Genomic DNA, 16625 nt, shown 5'->3' on the forward strand with positions numbered 1-16625 from the left:
CATGATTCTTTTTTTTTTTTTTTAAGATTTTATTTATTTATTTGACAGAGAGAGATCACAAGTAGGCAGAGAGGCAGGCAGAGAGAGAGAGGAGGAAGCAGGCTCCCTGCTGAGCAGAGAGCCCGATGTGGGACTTGATCCCAGGACCCTGAGATCGTGACCTGAGCCGAAGGCAGCGGCTTAACCCACTAAGCCACCCAGGCGCCTGAGCACATGATTCTTGATCTCTCCAGGTTGTAAGTTCAAGCCCCACACTGGGTGTAGAGGTTTCTTAACATACACACATACATTAATAAATAGCAGGTAAGGAAATTTATTGACAAACGTTTAGATGTTTTAGGACTTTCATGTCTTCCACACAGTCAAGAGAAATACTGACAATGGACAAACAACAGGGAAAAAACTCTTCAGCGAAGGTTCTCCAGAACTCACAGCATCACTGGTCCAACACTATAAAAAACTGTCAAGTGAACCAACGAGAAGGGAGCTTAAGAGAGAATTTTAATTTAACAGCTTAACCGAAAAAAAAAAAAGAACATAGCAACCAAGCAACCTTCTCTTCTATCCACTAAAAGGAACATAAAAGGAAATCAGAGAACTTCTAAACCCTGTGAAGCAGGTATTTTGGAGAGAGAAGGGACACACCGTTGCAAGCGTTAACCCATAATACGTGAGGTTAAGGATTCTAACAAATTTTCTTTAGTCTCTATGTGCATCCCCAAGAACCGTATTATTAGAAACAGACTGCACAGAGATATAAACTATTTGGTATTAAAAACAGACTTTGCCATGTGAACATACAGTATGTCACTTTTATCTCTTTAACGAGAGTAACAGGATAAAGAAAGATCCCCCAGCTTGCCCTTGAGCCTGGAACCCCTAACCATCACCACACAGGCAGTGTGGACCCGAATTACCAGGTGCAGAACCAGGAGACGCCACCATGTCATTTTGTAAAGGATCAAGACTCAGCACCTGTTGAATCCCGGTCCTCACCCAGCCTCCGTGCCCTGCCTGAGTGTCTCCAGAAATCAGTAACTTCAATTTGCATCATTAAGGCCACAGGCAGATTTGAATATTGAGATCTAACTAGAAAAAGTAGCAGCAAAGACAAAGTTAGCCAGAATTCGCTAGAAAAGCTAAAGGGAGATTTTTTTTTTTTTTTTAAATGCTTCCAGTTCACGTGAGAATTAAGGTGAAGGCCGTTAAACCCACCAGCTTTGCAGAGCTGTAGATGTTCTGCTGTCATTCTTTAAAAAAAACTGAGATCTGTAATAAGCACGTTCACTCGAGAAAAATACCATGTTTGCTAGGTTTCTGTCCTCATTCCCAAGTTACTTTAGATTTTATACACTGTTCAAGGGCAGAGTATATACTGGTCAAGATGTGTTCATAGTTGATGCATCTCCAGAAAGTTCTTCATGAAGGCCGCCAGCTTTTGAACATCCTCAATCGTGACAGCATTATACAGAGAGGCCCGGATGCCTCCCACAGACCTAGAGCAACCAAAGATGCAGCCAGTGAGAACAAAAGCATCTAACTGAGCATCGAGACGACGGCCTTTCCAGTCACCCACTCCTAAGAGAGACACAGCACCTGAGGCCATCATATCCAACCTGTCACCTGAAAGCCCCCAGGTGGCCAGCACATCACAAGAAAATTCTCATCACAAGAAAATTCTCCCTAATGTAGCGACAGACCATCATGCCCACACGTAACCTGGATTAACTCAGTCAGGTATCTGATGGGCCTGCTCGGAGGAAGGCGGGGGCAGGCAACCACTGGGGGCCAGTGTCTCGCCTCCCCTGTGGTAAGGACACACACTTTTCATAGAGCATGCAGGATTAACTATTTGATGTTCAGCCAGAGCAACAGGGATCTGTTCTCTCCAGTCAAGGGATGGAAGCCTTAGGGCCGTAAAAGCCATTTCAGAGATTTGTCCAAGGGAATTATGACAAAAGCCTGCAGAGGTGGCCCCACTGCACGCTCAGCCAGGGAATCATGCTAAGGGTTTCGCAGGCAAAAGAAGGGCGCCTGCCTGGCTCAGCTGGTGGAGCATGTGACTCCCGGTCTCAGGGTTGTAAGTTCAAGCCCCCTGTTGGGTGTGGAGATCACTTAAAAATAAAATCCAAGGGGTACCTGGGTGGCTCCATTGTTAGAGAAACCAGCTCTTGATTTCAGCTCAAGTTATGATCTCAGGCTCATGAGATCAAGCCCCATGTTGGGCTCTGTGCTCGGCATGGAGCCGGCTTAAGAGTCTCTCTCTCCCTCTCCTTCTCTTACCCCCATTCTCACTCACGTATTCTCTCTCTCAAATAAATAAATAATAAGATATTTTTTAAAAAGGATTATCCTGTGACAACTGGTCTTTCCAACAGTTACAACAGCAGCTACTCCCAGCTTGGAGACTCCTAGATGGGTAGATAGGTTTTGTTCTACATTTGAAAAACTATGGGGCACCTGGGTGGCTCAGTTGCTTAAGCATCCAACCCCTGATTCATGCTCAGATCATAATCTCAGGGTCAGAGATCAAGCCCCACTCCCACTTATGTGGGTGCTCTATCTCTCAAAAACAAAACAAAAAAAAAAAAAAAGGAAAAGAAAAAAAAACCCACTAAACCAATTCTTTGGTGAGTTTGTTGATGTGTACTCACTCACCTATGTCCTTTCAAGGAGATCATATTGAGTTCAAGAGCTTTATCGAGAAATCTTTTTTCTAAAGCATCGTCTCCTTTGGCATTGCCAATGCGGAATGGAATATTCATCTTGCTTCTATACTTGGGCTCCACTGGACATCTGAAAAACATGATTATTCCAGCTACTTTTCTGAAATGTGCAATAGCCACTAACAAATCAACAGAAACACTGCTTTAAACATTGTCAATACAAACAGAAGTTTAAAAAAAAAATCTGCCCCAGGACATGGATAATTTTTAGGGAGAACTCTCTTGCATATGGAACAGTGAGTTAGCATTCTCTTGTATGACTTGTACTTAATTTCCATGAGCCTCAGTTCCCTCACCTGAATAATGGAAATAATACCTTCATTTCAGACCAGCTGTGAGAGCTCAGAGGCACAACATATAGGAACCTTTCATGGCAACCACATGGAGATGTGAGTGACCCTCTCTCTATAAGGCTAGCGAAAAAAATACATATATATGCTGGTCCTAACAGTGGCTGAGGGACTCAGCCATTAACAGCTTTCAAAGCCCTTGTCACACTGCACTGCCCCAAGCTGTGTGACCCTGAGCAACTTACTGAACCTCTCTGTTGTGTCTCACTTTCCTCATGTATTCTGGGGAGATTAATGGAACCTACCTACTAAGGTTGATGTAAGATTTAAGTGAGCCAGTATTTATAGGGGGAGTTTGTGGCTTCTAAGTGGCCACAAATTCGCTACAGCCCTCCAGGCAAGAAGTGGGGTCTAGTTCTTCACATTTTTTTTTTTAAGATTGATTGATTGATTGGTTGGTTGGTTGATTAGAGAAAGTGAGCATGAGCAGGGAGGGGGGCAAAGGGAGAAAGAGAAGCAGACTCGCTGCTGATCCCAGGACCCTGAGATCATGACCTGAGCTAAAAGCAGCCACTTAACTGACTAAGAAACCCAGGCACTCCTCTCCACACCTTTTGAATCCGGCTGGCCTTGTGACTTGCTTTAACCAAGAAACTGCACCATCAGGGTTGCTATGCAACCTCCAAGCCCAAGCCTCAAGGGGAATACAGCCTCTATATCTGCCCTCTTAAAACATGGCTGCCACGTGGGCAAGCCTGAGCTAGACTGCTGGTAACAGGAGACCAGCAACAGCCAGCACCAACTCCCAGACATGTCTGTGAGGTCACTGTCGATGGCCGGCTGCAGGTGAATCACCGTGGACTCTAAATACATACTCCAGGTGAGAACAGCCGAAGAACCACCCAGCGAAGTCCAGCCCAGCCTGCTGACCCAAAGTCAAAAGCAAAAAAATTATTACTAAGTTGTTGCTTTAACAAAAACTGGCTTGTGTGTTCTGTGATGCAAAAACAGTGTCTGAGGGGGTGCCTGGGTGGCTAAGTCAGTTAAGCGTCTGCTTTCAGTTCAGGTCATGATTTTGGGGTCCTGGGATCGAGCCCTGCTTCAGGCTCCCTGCCTAGTGGGGGAGTCTGCTTCTTCCTCTCCCTCTGCTGCTCCCCCTGCTTGTGCTCTCTCTGTCAAATAAATAATTAAAATGTTTAAAAAAAATTTTTTAAATAAAAATAAAAATAAAACAGTGTCTAGAACATAGTAAAACAAGCTAAGTATCCGTTAAATTCAACAAATTCATCTTTTTGGTCCCAGCATTTTGCAGAAGGCTTCTCCAAACTCTCAAAAAATGAAAGATGTGTGAGTTTTTATCTAGGAGAGGTTAGTATTTTGACTTCAGTTTCTGATTTGAAAAATCAGCAGCCAAAATTATGGTCCATTGACAGTCAAAGGAGACAAAGGGAGGAGCGGGCATCCACTCCAGAATAAAAGTAGGAGAACATGTAATCACCCCTTCTCCATTTTTAAGCTCACCCTGTTTTATTTTCACACTTGTACAGGATGTGATTCATTAAAATTAAACAGCAAATAAAAGCAGTGTGAGGAAGCCCCCCGTGAAAAGTCATGCTCTCCCCTAAGGGCACATACATAATTCTTGCTAAAGTTAATAGGAGTCAAGTGCGCACCTACAGGAAAAAGAGATGCCAAGCAGGGAAATCAAGTTTCTGGAATGGTCTTTGAGCCTGAATTCTGCGCACCACCCTTCCACGAGGTGGTAGGTTTCGTGGCTGACATTTAAATTAAAAATTCTGGCTACCCTCCTGATATCCTGCTGCCTCCGGCTCCCCGAAGGAAGGTCTAATTATAGAAGTGCCAGGCAAAGAGCACGTCTAATTTAAGGGGAAAAAAAATTAAAAGGAGGAAGACTTATTTACAGTCCAGCACCCTAAATGGACCCATCCTAACACGAAAGTGGATGGTTATCACGGGAGCCACGAGTCCGCACACAACAAATGATTTACATGGTGCCTGAGACAGTCTCTGGGAGAAGGATCAGGAAGGGGAACAAGGATTCTAGGGGATTCACTGCTCCCGATCTAGTGAGATGGCTGTATAGGGAGTTAACATGCCACGTCAGAGGTCAAGTAGCACACAGCCGAGCAAGGAATTCTGCCCAAGAGAAAGCTGAAATGTTTCAGAGCGACATGGCAAGGTTAGGATGGGGTAAGCCGGAAGGAAGGCCATTCTGGCAAAACTGCATCTACAAAGCCCTGGGGGACCCCCAGCAAGAACTCCGGGAACTGCAGGGTTGGGCTTCCTGGCCAGGGGCTGGGCCCGGACGGTGGGGGGGGGGGGGGGGGGGGGGGCGGAGCCTGCAGATACACTGAGGGGAACTAGACTGGGTCCTTGAGCCAGGAGGAGCAATCAGGTTGCAACAACATGAAATGTGAATTTTAGAAAAGGAACACTAGCACACAGAGGAGAGAATGGAGTGTGGAACACCAAAAAGTGGAGAGACCTGCTAGAAAGCTCTTACAAAGACGTGTCCTGGTCAGGGAGCACCTGGGTGGCTCAGTGGGTTAAGCCTCTGCCTTCAGCTTAGGTCATGATCTCAGGGTCCTGGGATCGAGTCCCACATCCAGCTCCTTGTTCAGCAGGGAGCCTGCTTGCTTCTCCCTCTGCCTGCCACTCCCCCTGCTTATACTGTTTCTCTGTCTCCGGCAAATAAAGAAATAAAATCTTAAAAAAAAAAAAAAAAAAGGACCCTGGAAGCAGCCCCCCGTGTCACCCCTCCTGTGCATATCCTGGCTTGTTCCCATTTCCCAGCTGCCCCTTCACCTGTCTGTGCCTCCGGAAAAAAGCCTTCAGTGTCTGCTTCACAGGGCTGTGCTGACAAAGGGTTAGTATCTATAAAGACTAGGGCTCTGCCTGCTTCCCTTTATGTTAGGGTTATCGCTAGACCCATCACACACTCCTCTCTTTCCCAGGGTCTGGTCCCCACATGAAGGTAGCGAGAAAGGTGACCTCGGGTCTGGATATGGACACTATCACTTGGACATCTTTTGAATATCAGAAGCCAGCATTCTGAGTGCTTTCCATTGTAACCCAAAATAATATTAGGAACTAACTCTTAAGGAATGTTCCTTAGATGCCAAGTACTGCTTCTAGCGCTTTATGCAAATTAACCCACAAGGGAGCCCATGTTCTTAAGCCCTGTTGTATATTCTTTATTCACATGGATTTTCACTTAAGTCCTCAAGGCAGTCATAAGGAGTATGCCCATTGTATCCGTTAGGTCGTTGGCTCAAGGTCACATGCTAATAAATGGCAAAGAGGGGGTTCTCTACCCAGAATGCTACACTGTCCACGTGGGCTTAAGTCAGGGTCGACCAGCACCACGAGGGTGGTTAGGCCATATGAGGAAGAGAGGGACTTCGACGGCTGTTTCATCCAGTCTCGGCATCTCTACGAGGCTCACAGCCCCCAGGAAACTGCCCAGAACTCGGTTCAGTCTCGTATTTCTAGATTACTTGGTATTTCTCTTTAAAACTGTTCACCTCCAGAGCGCCTGGGTGGCTCAGTCGTTAAGGGTCTGCCTTCGGCGCAGGTCATGACCCCAGGGTCCTGGCATCCAGCTGGACATCAGTATCCTTGCTCATCGGGGAGGCTGCTTCTCCCTCTCCCTCTGCCTGCAGCTCCCCCTGCTTGTGCTCTCCCTCTCTCTCTCAAATAAATAAAATCTTTTAAAAAAAAAACTGTTCACCTCCCTTTTGGCGCCGTATTTCTATAGTTCGAAAGAGAAGTGGAGCATTTCCTGAAAATCCAATGATCCCAGAAACCGCTATCAAGCACTCCACAGGGAACGCGGAGCAGGGAGCAAGCAAAGGCCTGCGGACTCCAGTAACAGCGTCCCGCGTGAACTCAGGCACCAGGCTGACATTTTCTGGGCCGGCAGCCCAGGGCGGATGGAAGTTCCCAGAAAGAGGTTTACTCTGAAGAAGATGAAAATTCTGGGTCAAGGCTGTACATAAGAAAATGAGAAGTTTGGGGGCGGTGGGAGGGAAGGTGACCTGATTGCCCAGGAGACAACCCACCCGCCGTGCTGGCCACAGCAGGCTACCTTCTGAGAAATGCCGGATTGGGTGCTTGGAGTTTAAAGCTTGGGGGAAAGGAAATCCAGGGATTCCCGGGCTTCCTCCTATGTTCTGTTTTGTTTCTAATTCCTGGATTTTTCCAGAGGCATCATTATTTCTTTCTGTCTCCCCATTTTGTTCCTACACATCTCCTGAGAAATAAATGGAATCAAAAGCTACTAGAAAATTTGGCCTCCACAATAACCAAGTGCTTTTCCTCACGTTCAGGTTTCTGAGCACTTTTAGGGAGTCAGAAGAGATGCCTATTCTTCTGGGCATCCCGGAGCCTAGAACAGTTAGCCGAGAGTAGGTGCTCAGGAACATGGGCTGGATGGTCAGACAGTGGATGGATGAACGGACGGATGGGTGTGTGAGTGGATGGGTGGACGCATGGGTGCACAGGGGTGTGGGTGGCTGCCAGAGAGATGGGCGATGTCCTGGGTGGCTGGATAGATCACAGATAGAAACGTGGATGGTGGGTAGACAGGTAGAAAGGTGAACAAAGGACTGAACAGGTGGACGAAACATGTCTTCAGACCTTTCCCTACCTTCCTTCTAAGTCAGCATAATCATCACCTCCAGAAAACCCACTCTTTGCTCCCCAAGCACAATATTCTTTCTTCCCTCAATACCTTTGCAGGGATCATTCCCGCCTTCCAAAAAATCCCTAACAGTAGTTTTGCCCTCCTCTGACTAACTCTAGTAAAACTCATTAAAAACAAACAAACAAACAAACAAACAAACCTAAAAAACCAACAACAAGCCTACACCCCCTACAGGCTAAGTCGTCCTATCCTCTTACTGCTCCAAGCTTCTAACTATTTAGCCCTTGGCTGGGAACTTCTTAGACCATCTGCCAAGCCCCCAGTCTGCACTTGGCTGTGGCACAGACCCAGAGCAGGCAGAAAGCACAGTGTGCACCCCTTCTCCCCACCGGGAAAGGAGCCTAGAGGCTAAGGCATGTAGCCAAACTCAACTCCCCTAGGGCCTATGGCTGGAGGGTCACTGCACGGCAAGAACTCAGGGGAACAGGCAACAAGCATTTTAAGGGCAGAGGTAGCAGAAACATGCTGCTTTATCCTATCTGCTCCGAAAATAACCCCCCAACCCCCACCCTTGGGTGGTCACAGGGACATATTAGAAGTCAGGGTTAAAGTACCATTTTATCCATCCTGTGTGGCACATGAATTCTCAAAGAAGAGTGTACACTCTCCTGTTACTATTGGTCAGTTACTATCATTGACCCCAAAAGAGTAGTGGTCCTTGAGGAGGAGGTCCCAGGCTTGGAAAATGAGTATGCGTTTACATATATGCGTGCAAATGTGTACAAACACCTATGTGTAGCATGCGCACGCACACACACACACACACACAGCATAAAGCCTCATACATCTGACACTTTGAAGGCAGGGCAACGTTAATGAAAAGAGCCATCTATCAAGCTCCCTGTGTGCCAGGCAATGTACTGGGTGCATCACACCCAGCATTTTGGTGAGAGGTCTCTATTAGGGGACTGGACAACCCCCAGAACTTGTGGATGTGACCTATTTGGAAAAAGGGTCTTTGCAGATGTCATTAAGTTACAGGCCTCTAGTTGTGATCAATCATCCTGGATATCTGGGGAGGCCCTAAATCCAACAACCAGAAATGAAGACACCCAACAAAGGTGAAGCCAGAGACCAGGCTGACAACACCAACAAGCCAAGAGCTACCTGGAGCCACCGGAAACTGGAAGAGACCAAGAAGGGATTCCTCCCTAGAGCCTCTGGAGGGAGTAGGGTCTTGCCAACGCCCTGCCCTTCTGGCCTCCAGAGGAGTGTGAACAGGTTTCTGTTGTTTTAAGCCACCAAGTTCCTGCGTCTTTGTTCCAGCAGTCCTACGAGGCTAATGCAAGACCCATACACTCTCGTCCAGCGGTCAACGCACATTCATGATTCATCTGGTCACAACAATGTTTAACTAGAACTCTCCTCATACCATAGCCAATACCATTCACAGATGGCAGGCTTGGGATGGTGACATCCGTCCTAGAAGGGAAGCAGTGAACTTTCCTAAAAAAGGTAAGTGACCTGGGGTGCCTAGGCAGCTCAGTTGCTTGAGTGTCCAATTCTTGATTTCAGCTCCGGTTATGATCCCAGGGTTGTGGGATCGAGCCCCGGGTAGGGCTCTGAGCTCAAAGTGGAGTCTGCTTTAGATTCTCTCTCTCTCTCAAACAAATAAAACTTAAAAAAAAAGTGAAGTGACCCAGCTGAGGGGCCCAGGAATGGGTATTTATACAAGGTTCTCCAGCAGAGTCCCTGAGTAATGCTGAGAGCTTTTAGCAAGTACACGTGTTTTTTCCCAGGAGCCCTACAGAGGAAGCAGACAGTGGGAGAAGGGGTCTACGCTAGGAGGAAGGTGAGATCTTTGGTGTGAGAAACATCAACACCCCTGGGGTTCCCCAGGTGGGGATGCACAAGGGAAGAGCTCACCTGCCCCGTAATCCTGGGGCCCTGGACTTCCCAGATCACCGCACTTCTAAGAGCTCAAGTAAAGGGACGATGTCGACTCCTCAAAGGCACACGACATATACACATTTTAAAATGCACAAGAGGCCAACTGTGAGATGAAAGCGCATCAACTTACACATAGAATCCTTGAGAATTATCAATAATATCATAAATCATCTGCGATTTGATGGCGCTGAGCTTCTCCATGGCTGCGGCCCCGCCATTGTTCTTAATCCACTCCAGGACCAAGCCCATGACGTAGATGCTGAAATAAAGATTAAAAATCCATCTAGCTCTGCTTTGCATAAGACATTCAGAAAAAATGTTTTAATTATAGACTCCTCTCGAGCTCACACCAATCCCTACCTGTCCAGCCCCAGCCCTAATGCAAATCCTCCTCTCTCGTTGCACCAGGTGTCCTCAGGACCCTGGCTCCCCATCCCCACCCAGTTAACCCCTTCACTTCCTACACTCATAGAGCCCTCTGCCCATCCATCCCATAGTTTGTACCATTCACTCACTTACTTTCTATTTCTCTGTGTCCATGACTTGGACTCCATGGCTGTGGGAGACCTGAAGCAGCGTTCAGCTTTTCTACCCCTGAGCCCTCCCATGAGGCCCTCTACTTGGCGGGAGGCAGTGTGGCAAGACGCTAGGAGCCCAGGCTCAGAGTCAGTCCTGACTCTAGTTCCACGGCTGCTGCCACTAACTAAGAAGACCACTCAGGGTTATTCACCTTGGGAATCCCAACCTTGGCTTTCCCACCTGGAAAGAGGGAGGCCTACCTCCCTATGGGGGACACCTGGCATTTTAGCTGCCCTGATCCTCCTAACCCCATCCCCACCCAACAGGCAGAGCCAGCTGGGTCCCTTGTCCCCTGGTCTCACAGCAGGGCTGGGGACCTAATTGGGACAATTAGAGCCCTCCCTGGGACTCTCTGACTTGGGAGTGAGCACAGAGACGCAGACCTGTGTGTTGGTGACATTGTGAGTCTCTGAAGGAGACTCATCTGAGAAAAAGAAGTCAATATTCCAGCAGAAAGAAGCAATGATCAGAAACAGAGCAGATGGGAAAAGGGGTGGGGGGGAATCTGGGTCCCTGGTTCCAGGAGCCAGGGCCCCTCGGCTGCTCGTGAAACTTGGGAGGGTTCCTTTCTTGAGCCCTCGGGGCCCGAGAGGACTAGAGAAGAGAGACTAGGAGATGGGTTGGGGAAAGTGCTTAGTGCAGGGTCCAGCACCTGGTAGCTAGGTCACACAAGTGTAGATAGTGCCATCTTCATTACAAAGCCCCCAAAACTAAACCAAACACACACAGTGTTGAAGCGCGGTGAGTGGTTTCCCAATGGTCTTCTGAAAGCTCGTCTCTTAAAAAGGTACCAAGGGCTCCGAGTGCACCTGCCTGAAAGTCTGTAGGGACAGGAACACAGGTGTCCAAGGGAAGAGACTCCATCCTCTTGAGCTGGGAATATGAAGACCAGCTCTCAGCTAGGCACTCTCCAGAGGTGGGACAAAGCCAGTCCCCTCATGGGAATCTGTGCAAACTGAGTTGCCAGGAGTCAATGCCCAGCGATGATCCAGGATGCTAAACCCTGGACAAGAGCTACCTTGTTTATTAACACCACGGGGCTCTTTCCACCATGACAAGTTGAAGCAGGAGATCACTGGATCTGGAAAACACTCTAACAGCCAGAAGCTCTGGCCAGTTCATTCACTGTCTCAACCTGGTAGGTAGAGGATTCTGGTGTTTCCACATCCAGAAGTTAAGCGGAAGTCAATGCCAGGCTGCTCGGTAGGCAATGGGCACCCAAAGCCATGTAAAAGGCTTTCTGGAGGGTGACTGGGGGGCTCAGTGGGTTAAGCCGCTGCCTTCAGCTCAGGCCATGATCTCAGGGTCCTGGGATCGAGTCCCGCATAGGGCTCTCTGCTCTGCAGGGAGCCTGCTTCCTCCTCTCCCTCTCTCTGCCTGCCTGTCTGCCTACTTGTGATCTCTATCTGTCAAATAAATAAATAAAATCTTTAAAAAAAAAAGAAAAAAAAAGGCGTTCCGGAGGCTTCCCTGCTTGAGGAATGAGAAACAGTAGCTAGTGGCAGAAAAGGAAGGAAGGAAGCAGAGAAGAGTCCCTGAGTAATTTGGGGCCACAGCTGTAGCTCTCTGGATCGAGACTGAGAATCAGAAAGACAACGAGAAAGAAGAAAGAGGCCAGAGTATTTCCTAACATCTGTTATGGGGCCAGGCGCCCTGCTAGCTGTTCTCCCTTTCGCTCATCACAATAATCCTGAGGTCAGAGCTACCAACAGCCCATTTTACAGATGAGGAAACTGAGCTTTGGGGAGCTTAATTTGGCCAAGATCACCCATTAAGTGGCCGATAAAGCCAAGATTACAACCGGGTTGCTCTGACTCCAAAGCCCAAGCTCCTTCCACAGTAACCAAGGCATCTGGTTCAGGAGGGGCTCCAGGACCCCCCACCATGACCTCCCCTGCTCGTGGGGCAGCCCGGCTGGCACCAAACCTCCCAGAAACAGCTGCCAAGTGCAGGGGCTACAACAGCTTCATGGCACACGTGTGTGCATGTGTGTTCCAGAGAGGATGCTGCCCGCCCACCGCTCTGTTCAGGAAGATGCTCTGGAATTCCTATCTAACCCCAAACTGCTCACTCCCCCACAAACCCTGCCCCGTGATCCAAGCAGAGCCATGTGTGCCTGTTCATTACTCTTCAGAGGCCACATTGTGCTTCTACCCATAGCCCTGTGACCCTGAATTCCCTTACTGCTTTCTCACTACTCAAGTTCAAGGCTGCAGCAAGGCCCAGGGCAGGCCCCCAAATCCAGCCAGTCCTCAGCCCCAACACACCTCCCTCTCTGTGGCTGTTGAGCTCAGACTCACGCTCACACGCCCTGCTGATTTTTTTTTAAGACTTTATTTATTTATTTGACAGACAGAGATTACAGGTAGGCAGAGAGGCAAGCAGAGAGAGAGGAGGAAGCAGGCTCCCTGCTGAGCAGAGAGCCCGACGTGGGGCTTGATCCCAGGACTCTGGGATCATGACCTGAGCAGAAGGCGGAGGCTTTAACCCACTGAGTCACCCAGGCTCTCTGTTCTGCAGGCGCCCCGGCCCTGATCTTGGGGATCTGAGCAGCCGATGAGCAGAAAGCACCCCCCACCCCCACCCCTGCCCCTGCCCTGCTTCACTCGCTGGCTGCCCACGCCCCAGGCCTCCTGTGAGGCCTCAGCCTGAGGCTGACCCCTCAGAAGGAAGCAGGTTCTCCCTGAGGCTTCTCATTCATGATTAACTCAGATTGCTACCCCCACACAATCCAAACTCTTCAAAACCCAGGGGACATTGATGCTTACGCAGCTGTGCAACTTCACCTCAATTCTCCCCACACATCAGTGGAACATGCCTGATTTCTCCCTTTACTTCTAAAACGCCACCGGCTTCACACAGCAGCAAGTTCACCATCTAAAGCCACCTATTGATAAGTAACTCAATAAACCACAGGAGATCCACAGAATACCATACAGCACCTCAAAGGGGAAGAAAGAAAAAAGGCAGACATTTAAGCTGTATTAGAGTGTAAGAGTATACTGCACATGGCATATTGCTGGGGAGAAAAAAAGGAATCCACAGAACAGTCCATATGGTAAATTTCCACTTGCAGAATACATGGCTCTGGGTACTTGCATAGGCCCAGACACACAGCAGTTAACAGCAGCTACCCCAGCAGTTTCTGCTTGCTCCAGAAACCTTTGTTAAGAACATGTTAATTTTCTTTTTTTTTTTTTTTAGATTTTTATTTATTTATTTGATAGACAGAGATCACAAGTAGGCAGAGAGAGAGGGGGAAGCAGTCTCCCCGCTGAGCAGAGAGCCCGATGTGGGGCTCGATCCCAGGACCCTGAGATCATGACCTGAGCTGAAGGCAGAGGCTTAAACCACTGAGCCACCCAGGCGCCCCTAGAACACATTAATTTTCTTAAGTAATACAATGTACTCTGTGTGCTGAGGCTCACAGAAGGAGAGCAGAGGGGTGCCCGGGGGGTGCTCAGTCGGTTAAACATCGGACTCATGGTCATGATCTTGGGGTTATGAGATTGAGCCCCCGTGGGGCTCCATGCTCAGCGGGGAGTCTGCTTCCCCTCTCCAGCTGCCCCTCCCGCGCTCACACACACTCCCACAAGTGTGCACACTCTCTCTCTCTCAAATAAATAAATCTTAAAAAAAGAAAAGAAAAAGAAAGAAAGAATGAATGAATGAAAGAAAAGAAAGAAAGAAAGAATGAATGAATGAAAGAAAAGAAAGAAAGAGAAAGGAAAGGAAAGAGAAAAGCATACCAGGAAGTCCTTGGGAAAAACTCTTCCTAGCTGTTTGTTCTGAAGAATCTAACTGCAGAGGCATATCTGCCTCTGGGGTTCATGGTGAGTGAGGTTAAGGCCCTGAGGCAGCCCCACGATCCTACTCTACTGAGAAACTTGGGCTTGAGAGATGATGGGGTTATTTTGTTTCTTCGTGGTTACTTTACTTACTTCCTACTAGAGCAAAAACAAATTAATACTCACAGGTTCAGTTAGTTGTGGTAAATAACTGTTTTGTAGGGACAGAAGGGAAGCTTAGGCATCTTATTGCCTGTTCATTCATGGGCTCCAGTGTGATCTACTAAAGGGGGAAAACAGAATGACCACGTGTTCCTTTCTTCCACCCCAATTCACTGCTCAGGGCTACGGCCCATTACGTGAAGGCCCGTTAGCCCAGCCCAGTTCGCACAAAATGCCCAGAGCCTGTGGTCATTCAGCTCTGGTTTTAAAAGAAAATACATAAGTAAATCAAGGCTTCTTTTCAAATATGGGGCCTTTTCAAGGGCTTCTGTGTCACACAAAGTTCGGAAGCCTTCGGGCTGCCTTACCAGCTCACCGTCAATCGGGGAGAGAATGTGGCACGAATCTTCCCCTCTCTACCTTGGAGCTTATTCTCACTGGACAAGCTGTAATTTTCTAATCTTGAGTGTTTAAGTACCACGAATGAATCTGAAGTTTTTCGAATCATAGATTTAGGGTAATTGCTCAATTGTACACACTTTTATTTTTCTTCAGGGTTAAAGAAAGCAAAAGAGACACCCAGTGGGGGTCTTGGTCAGCAAGCATTTAACCCAGACTCTTTCATCTGCTCCTTTTCGACCATTCTAATCAACATTTAACAATCCTGCCCTGGGGTGGTCTCAGTGAACACTATTCTGGTCTGCCTAGGGGAAAATGTTTGCTCCTTTTCTGCCTTTGTTTTTGGCTCAGCAACCCCCCTAGGGCAGGAAAGCTCTGGGGAGGCAGTGCCCACAATCCCCTCCCCTAACCCTCCCCTCCCCTACTGCCCACCACACCACCCTCCCCCAGGCGACCAGGTGACCAGCTGACCTGACTGGTCCAGGCCTGGGGCTGATGCCTGCGAGGGGCTAGGAGGGCACTGTCCCTCCAGGAGAACCACTGGAAGGAGCCCTTTCTCTCTGCATGTCTAGGTCTGACTCCAGACCTTGTTATCTCTTATCGTTGTCATATTTATTAGACAGACTGACCTGCTTTCTCACTGACTTTTCACCGCTGACTTTTGACTCTAAGATTAACAAACAGCATTTTAACATATTCATTGCCTCGTTCAGAATTTGCTTCCCAGCAACTCGTAGTTACCACAGAAGGTAGCAGAGGGTGTGCCCTCCCCCAGCTCCTCCGGGCGTTCCTCCAATCTGAACTTGCCAGCTCTCAAGACACATTTCAAGGACAACATTCTCCTTGCCTCCTCCTGGAGCCCATGGTGGCCCCTGCCTTGCCCTGAAAGCCTCGCCTAACTACGAGCCAGGCCCTGGCCCCAGGGTGGGGACAAACACCCCCGTCACTGTGCAACTTGGCATCTAAGCCGCTTCCCCAGGGTCCCTGCTCCCGTGCCATCACAGCTCAGCACAACCAGTTCCCGTGTCCAAGCTGGCCAGTGATCCCTGGTTGTTTCACTGGCTGGAACCCCCAGAGACAGGACAGATGGGGTCGTGATTCAGCCCCACTGCCCCCCCCCTTTTTTTAAGGTTTTACTTATTTGACAGACAGAGATCACAAGTAGGCAGAGAGGCAGGCAGAGAGAGGAGGAAGTAGGCTCCCCACTGAGCAGAGAGCCCCGATGCGGGGTTTGATCCCAGGACCCTGGGATCATGACCTAAGCCGAAGGAAGAGGCTTTAACCCTCTGAGCCACCCAAGTGCCGCTGCCCCACCCTTAATAGGCATTTCAGAGACCCTTTCAACCATGTTGAAACAGAGTGGGGTTTACAGCTGACCGAGAGAGTAAGCACCAGAACACCCCATTCCCTGAGGAAAGCAGGAGACACAAATGAGCTGCTGTGCATCCCCGTCCGCTGTGCAGAAATCCAGCAGAAAGTTCCATCAGAAATCTAACTTTGAAAAAAACAACACCTTTCTTTGCTATAGCCAAGTAGTTGGGAGATTTTTCTAGAGGCAGCCCCGTGGGGGAGAGCTCTGACAAAATCCCAACCTGGATGGAACCACGGCCTGACCCACCCTGAGTCCACACTTCCACCCACCACAGAAAAATCCATGAGTGGAAGAGCTAGATTCTAACAGTGACCTAGTCTCCTAACATGGGATCCTTCAGACACAAATAAATGCACTCTGATAACTGCACTTGTGGCGAGCATGAAGGTACAAGGTATACAGGCCCCGGATCTGGAGCCAGACTACCTGGGTTCAAATCCCAGCTCTGCCGTGTCCTCCAAGTATGGCCTCTGCTTCTTTGCTTGCAAAATGGATGCTACTTCCTAGGGTGCTTGGGAGGATGAAAAGGGTCACACACATAAAGTGTCGGCATTCTACACCATTATCTGCCCTGTGGCTCTCCCCTCCCCTGCCAAGCCTCTGGGAACTAACACCGAGACAAACAGCAATAATAGTAATACAGCAGCTAGCTTGCATAATCACCAGTGCCAACCATGAAGTGCTTTTCATATA

General features: G+C 48.6%; 1 protein-coding gene across 1 annotated transcript in view; it reads right to left on the minus strand.

The window, feature by feature from the left end:
* Positions 1-297: 297 nt before the first annotated feature.
* Positions 298-16625, minus strand: part of PSAT1 (phosphoserine aminotransferase 1) — a 28855-nt gene continuing 12527 nt past the window's right edge. The window contains exons 7-9 of the mRNA XM_059142487.1: positions 9763-9891; positions 2659-2796; positions 298-1496 (exon numbers count right to left, since the gene is read on the minus strand). Of these exons, the coding sequence (XP_058998470.1) occupies positions 1391-1496; positions 2659-2796; positions 9763-9891 (373 nt within the window). The 3' untranslated portion in view covers positions 298-1390. The remainder of the gene's footprint in view (positions 1497-2658; positions 2797-9762; positions 9892-16625) is intronic.

This window comes from Mustela lutreola, chromosome 12 (assembly GCF_030435805.1).
Source record: "Mustela lutreola isolate mMusLut2 chromosome 12, mMusLut2.pri, whole genome shotgun sequence".
NCBI lineage: Eukaryota > Metazoa > Chordata > Mammalia > Carnivora > Mustelidae > Mustela > Mustela lutreola.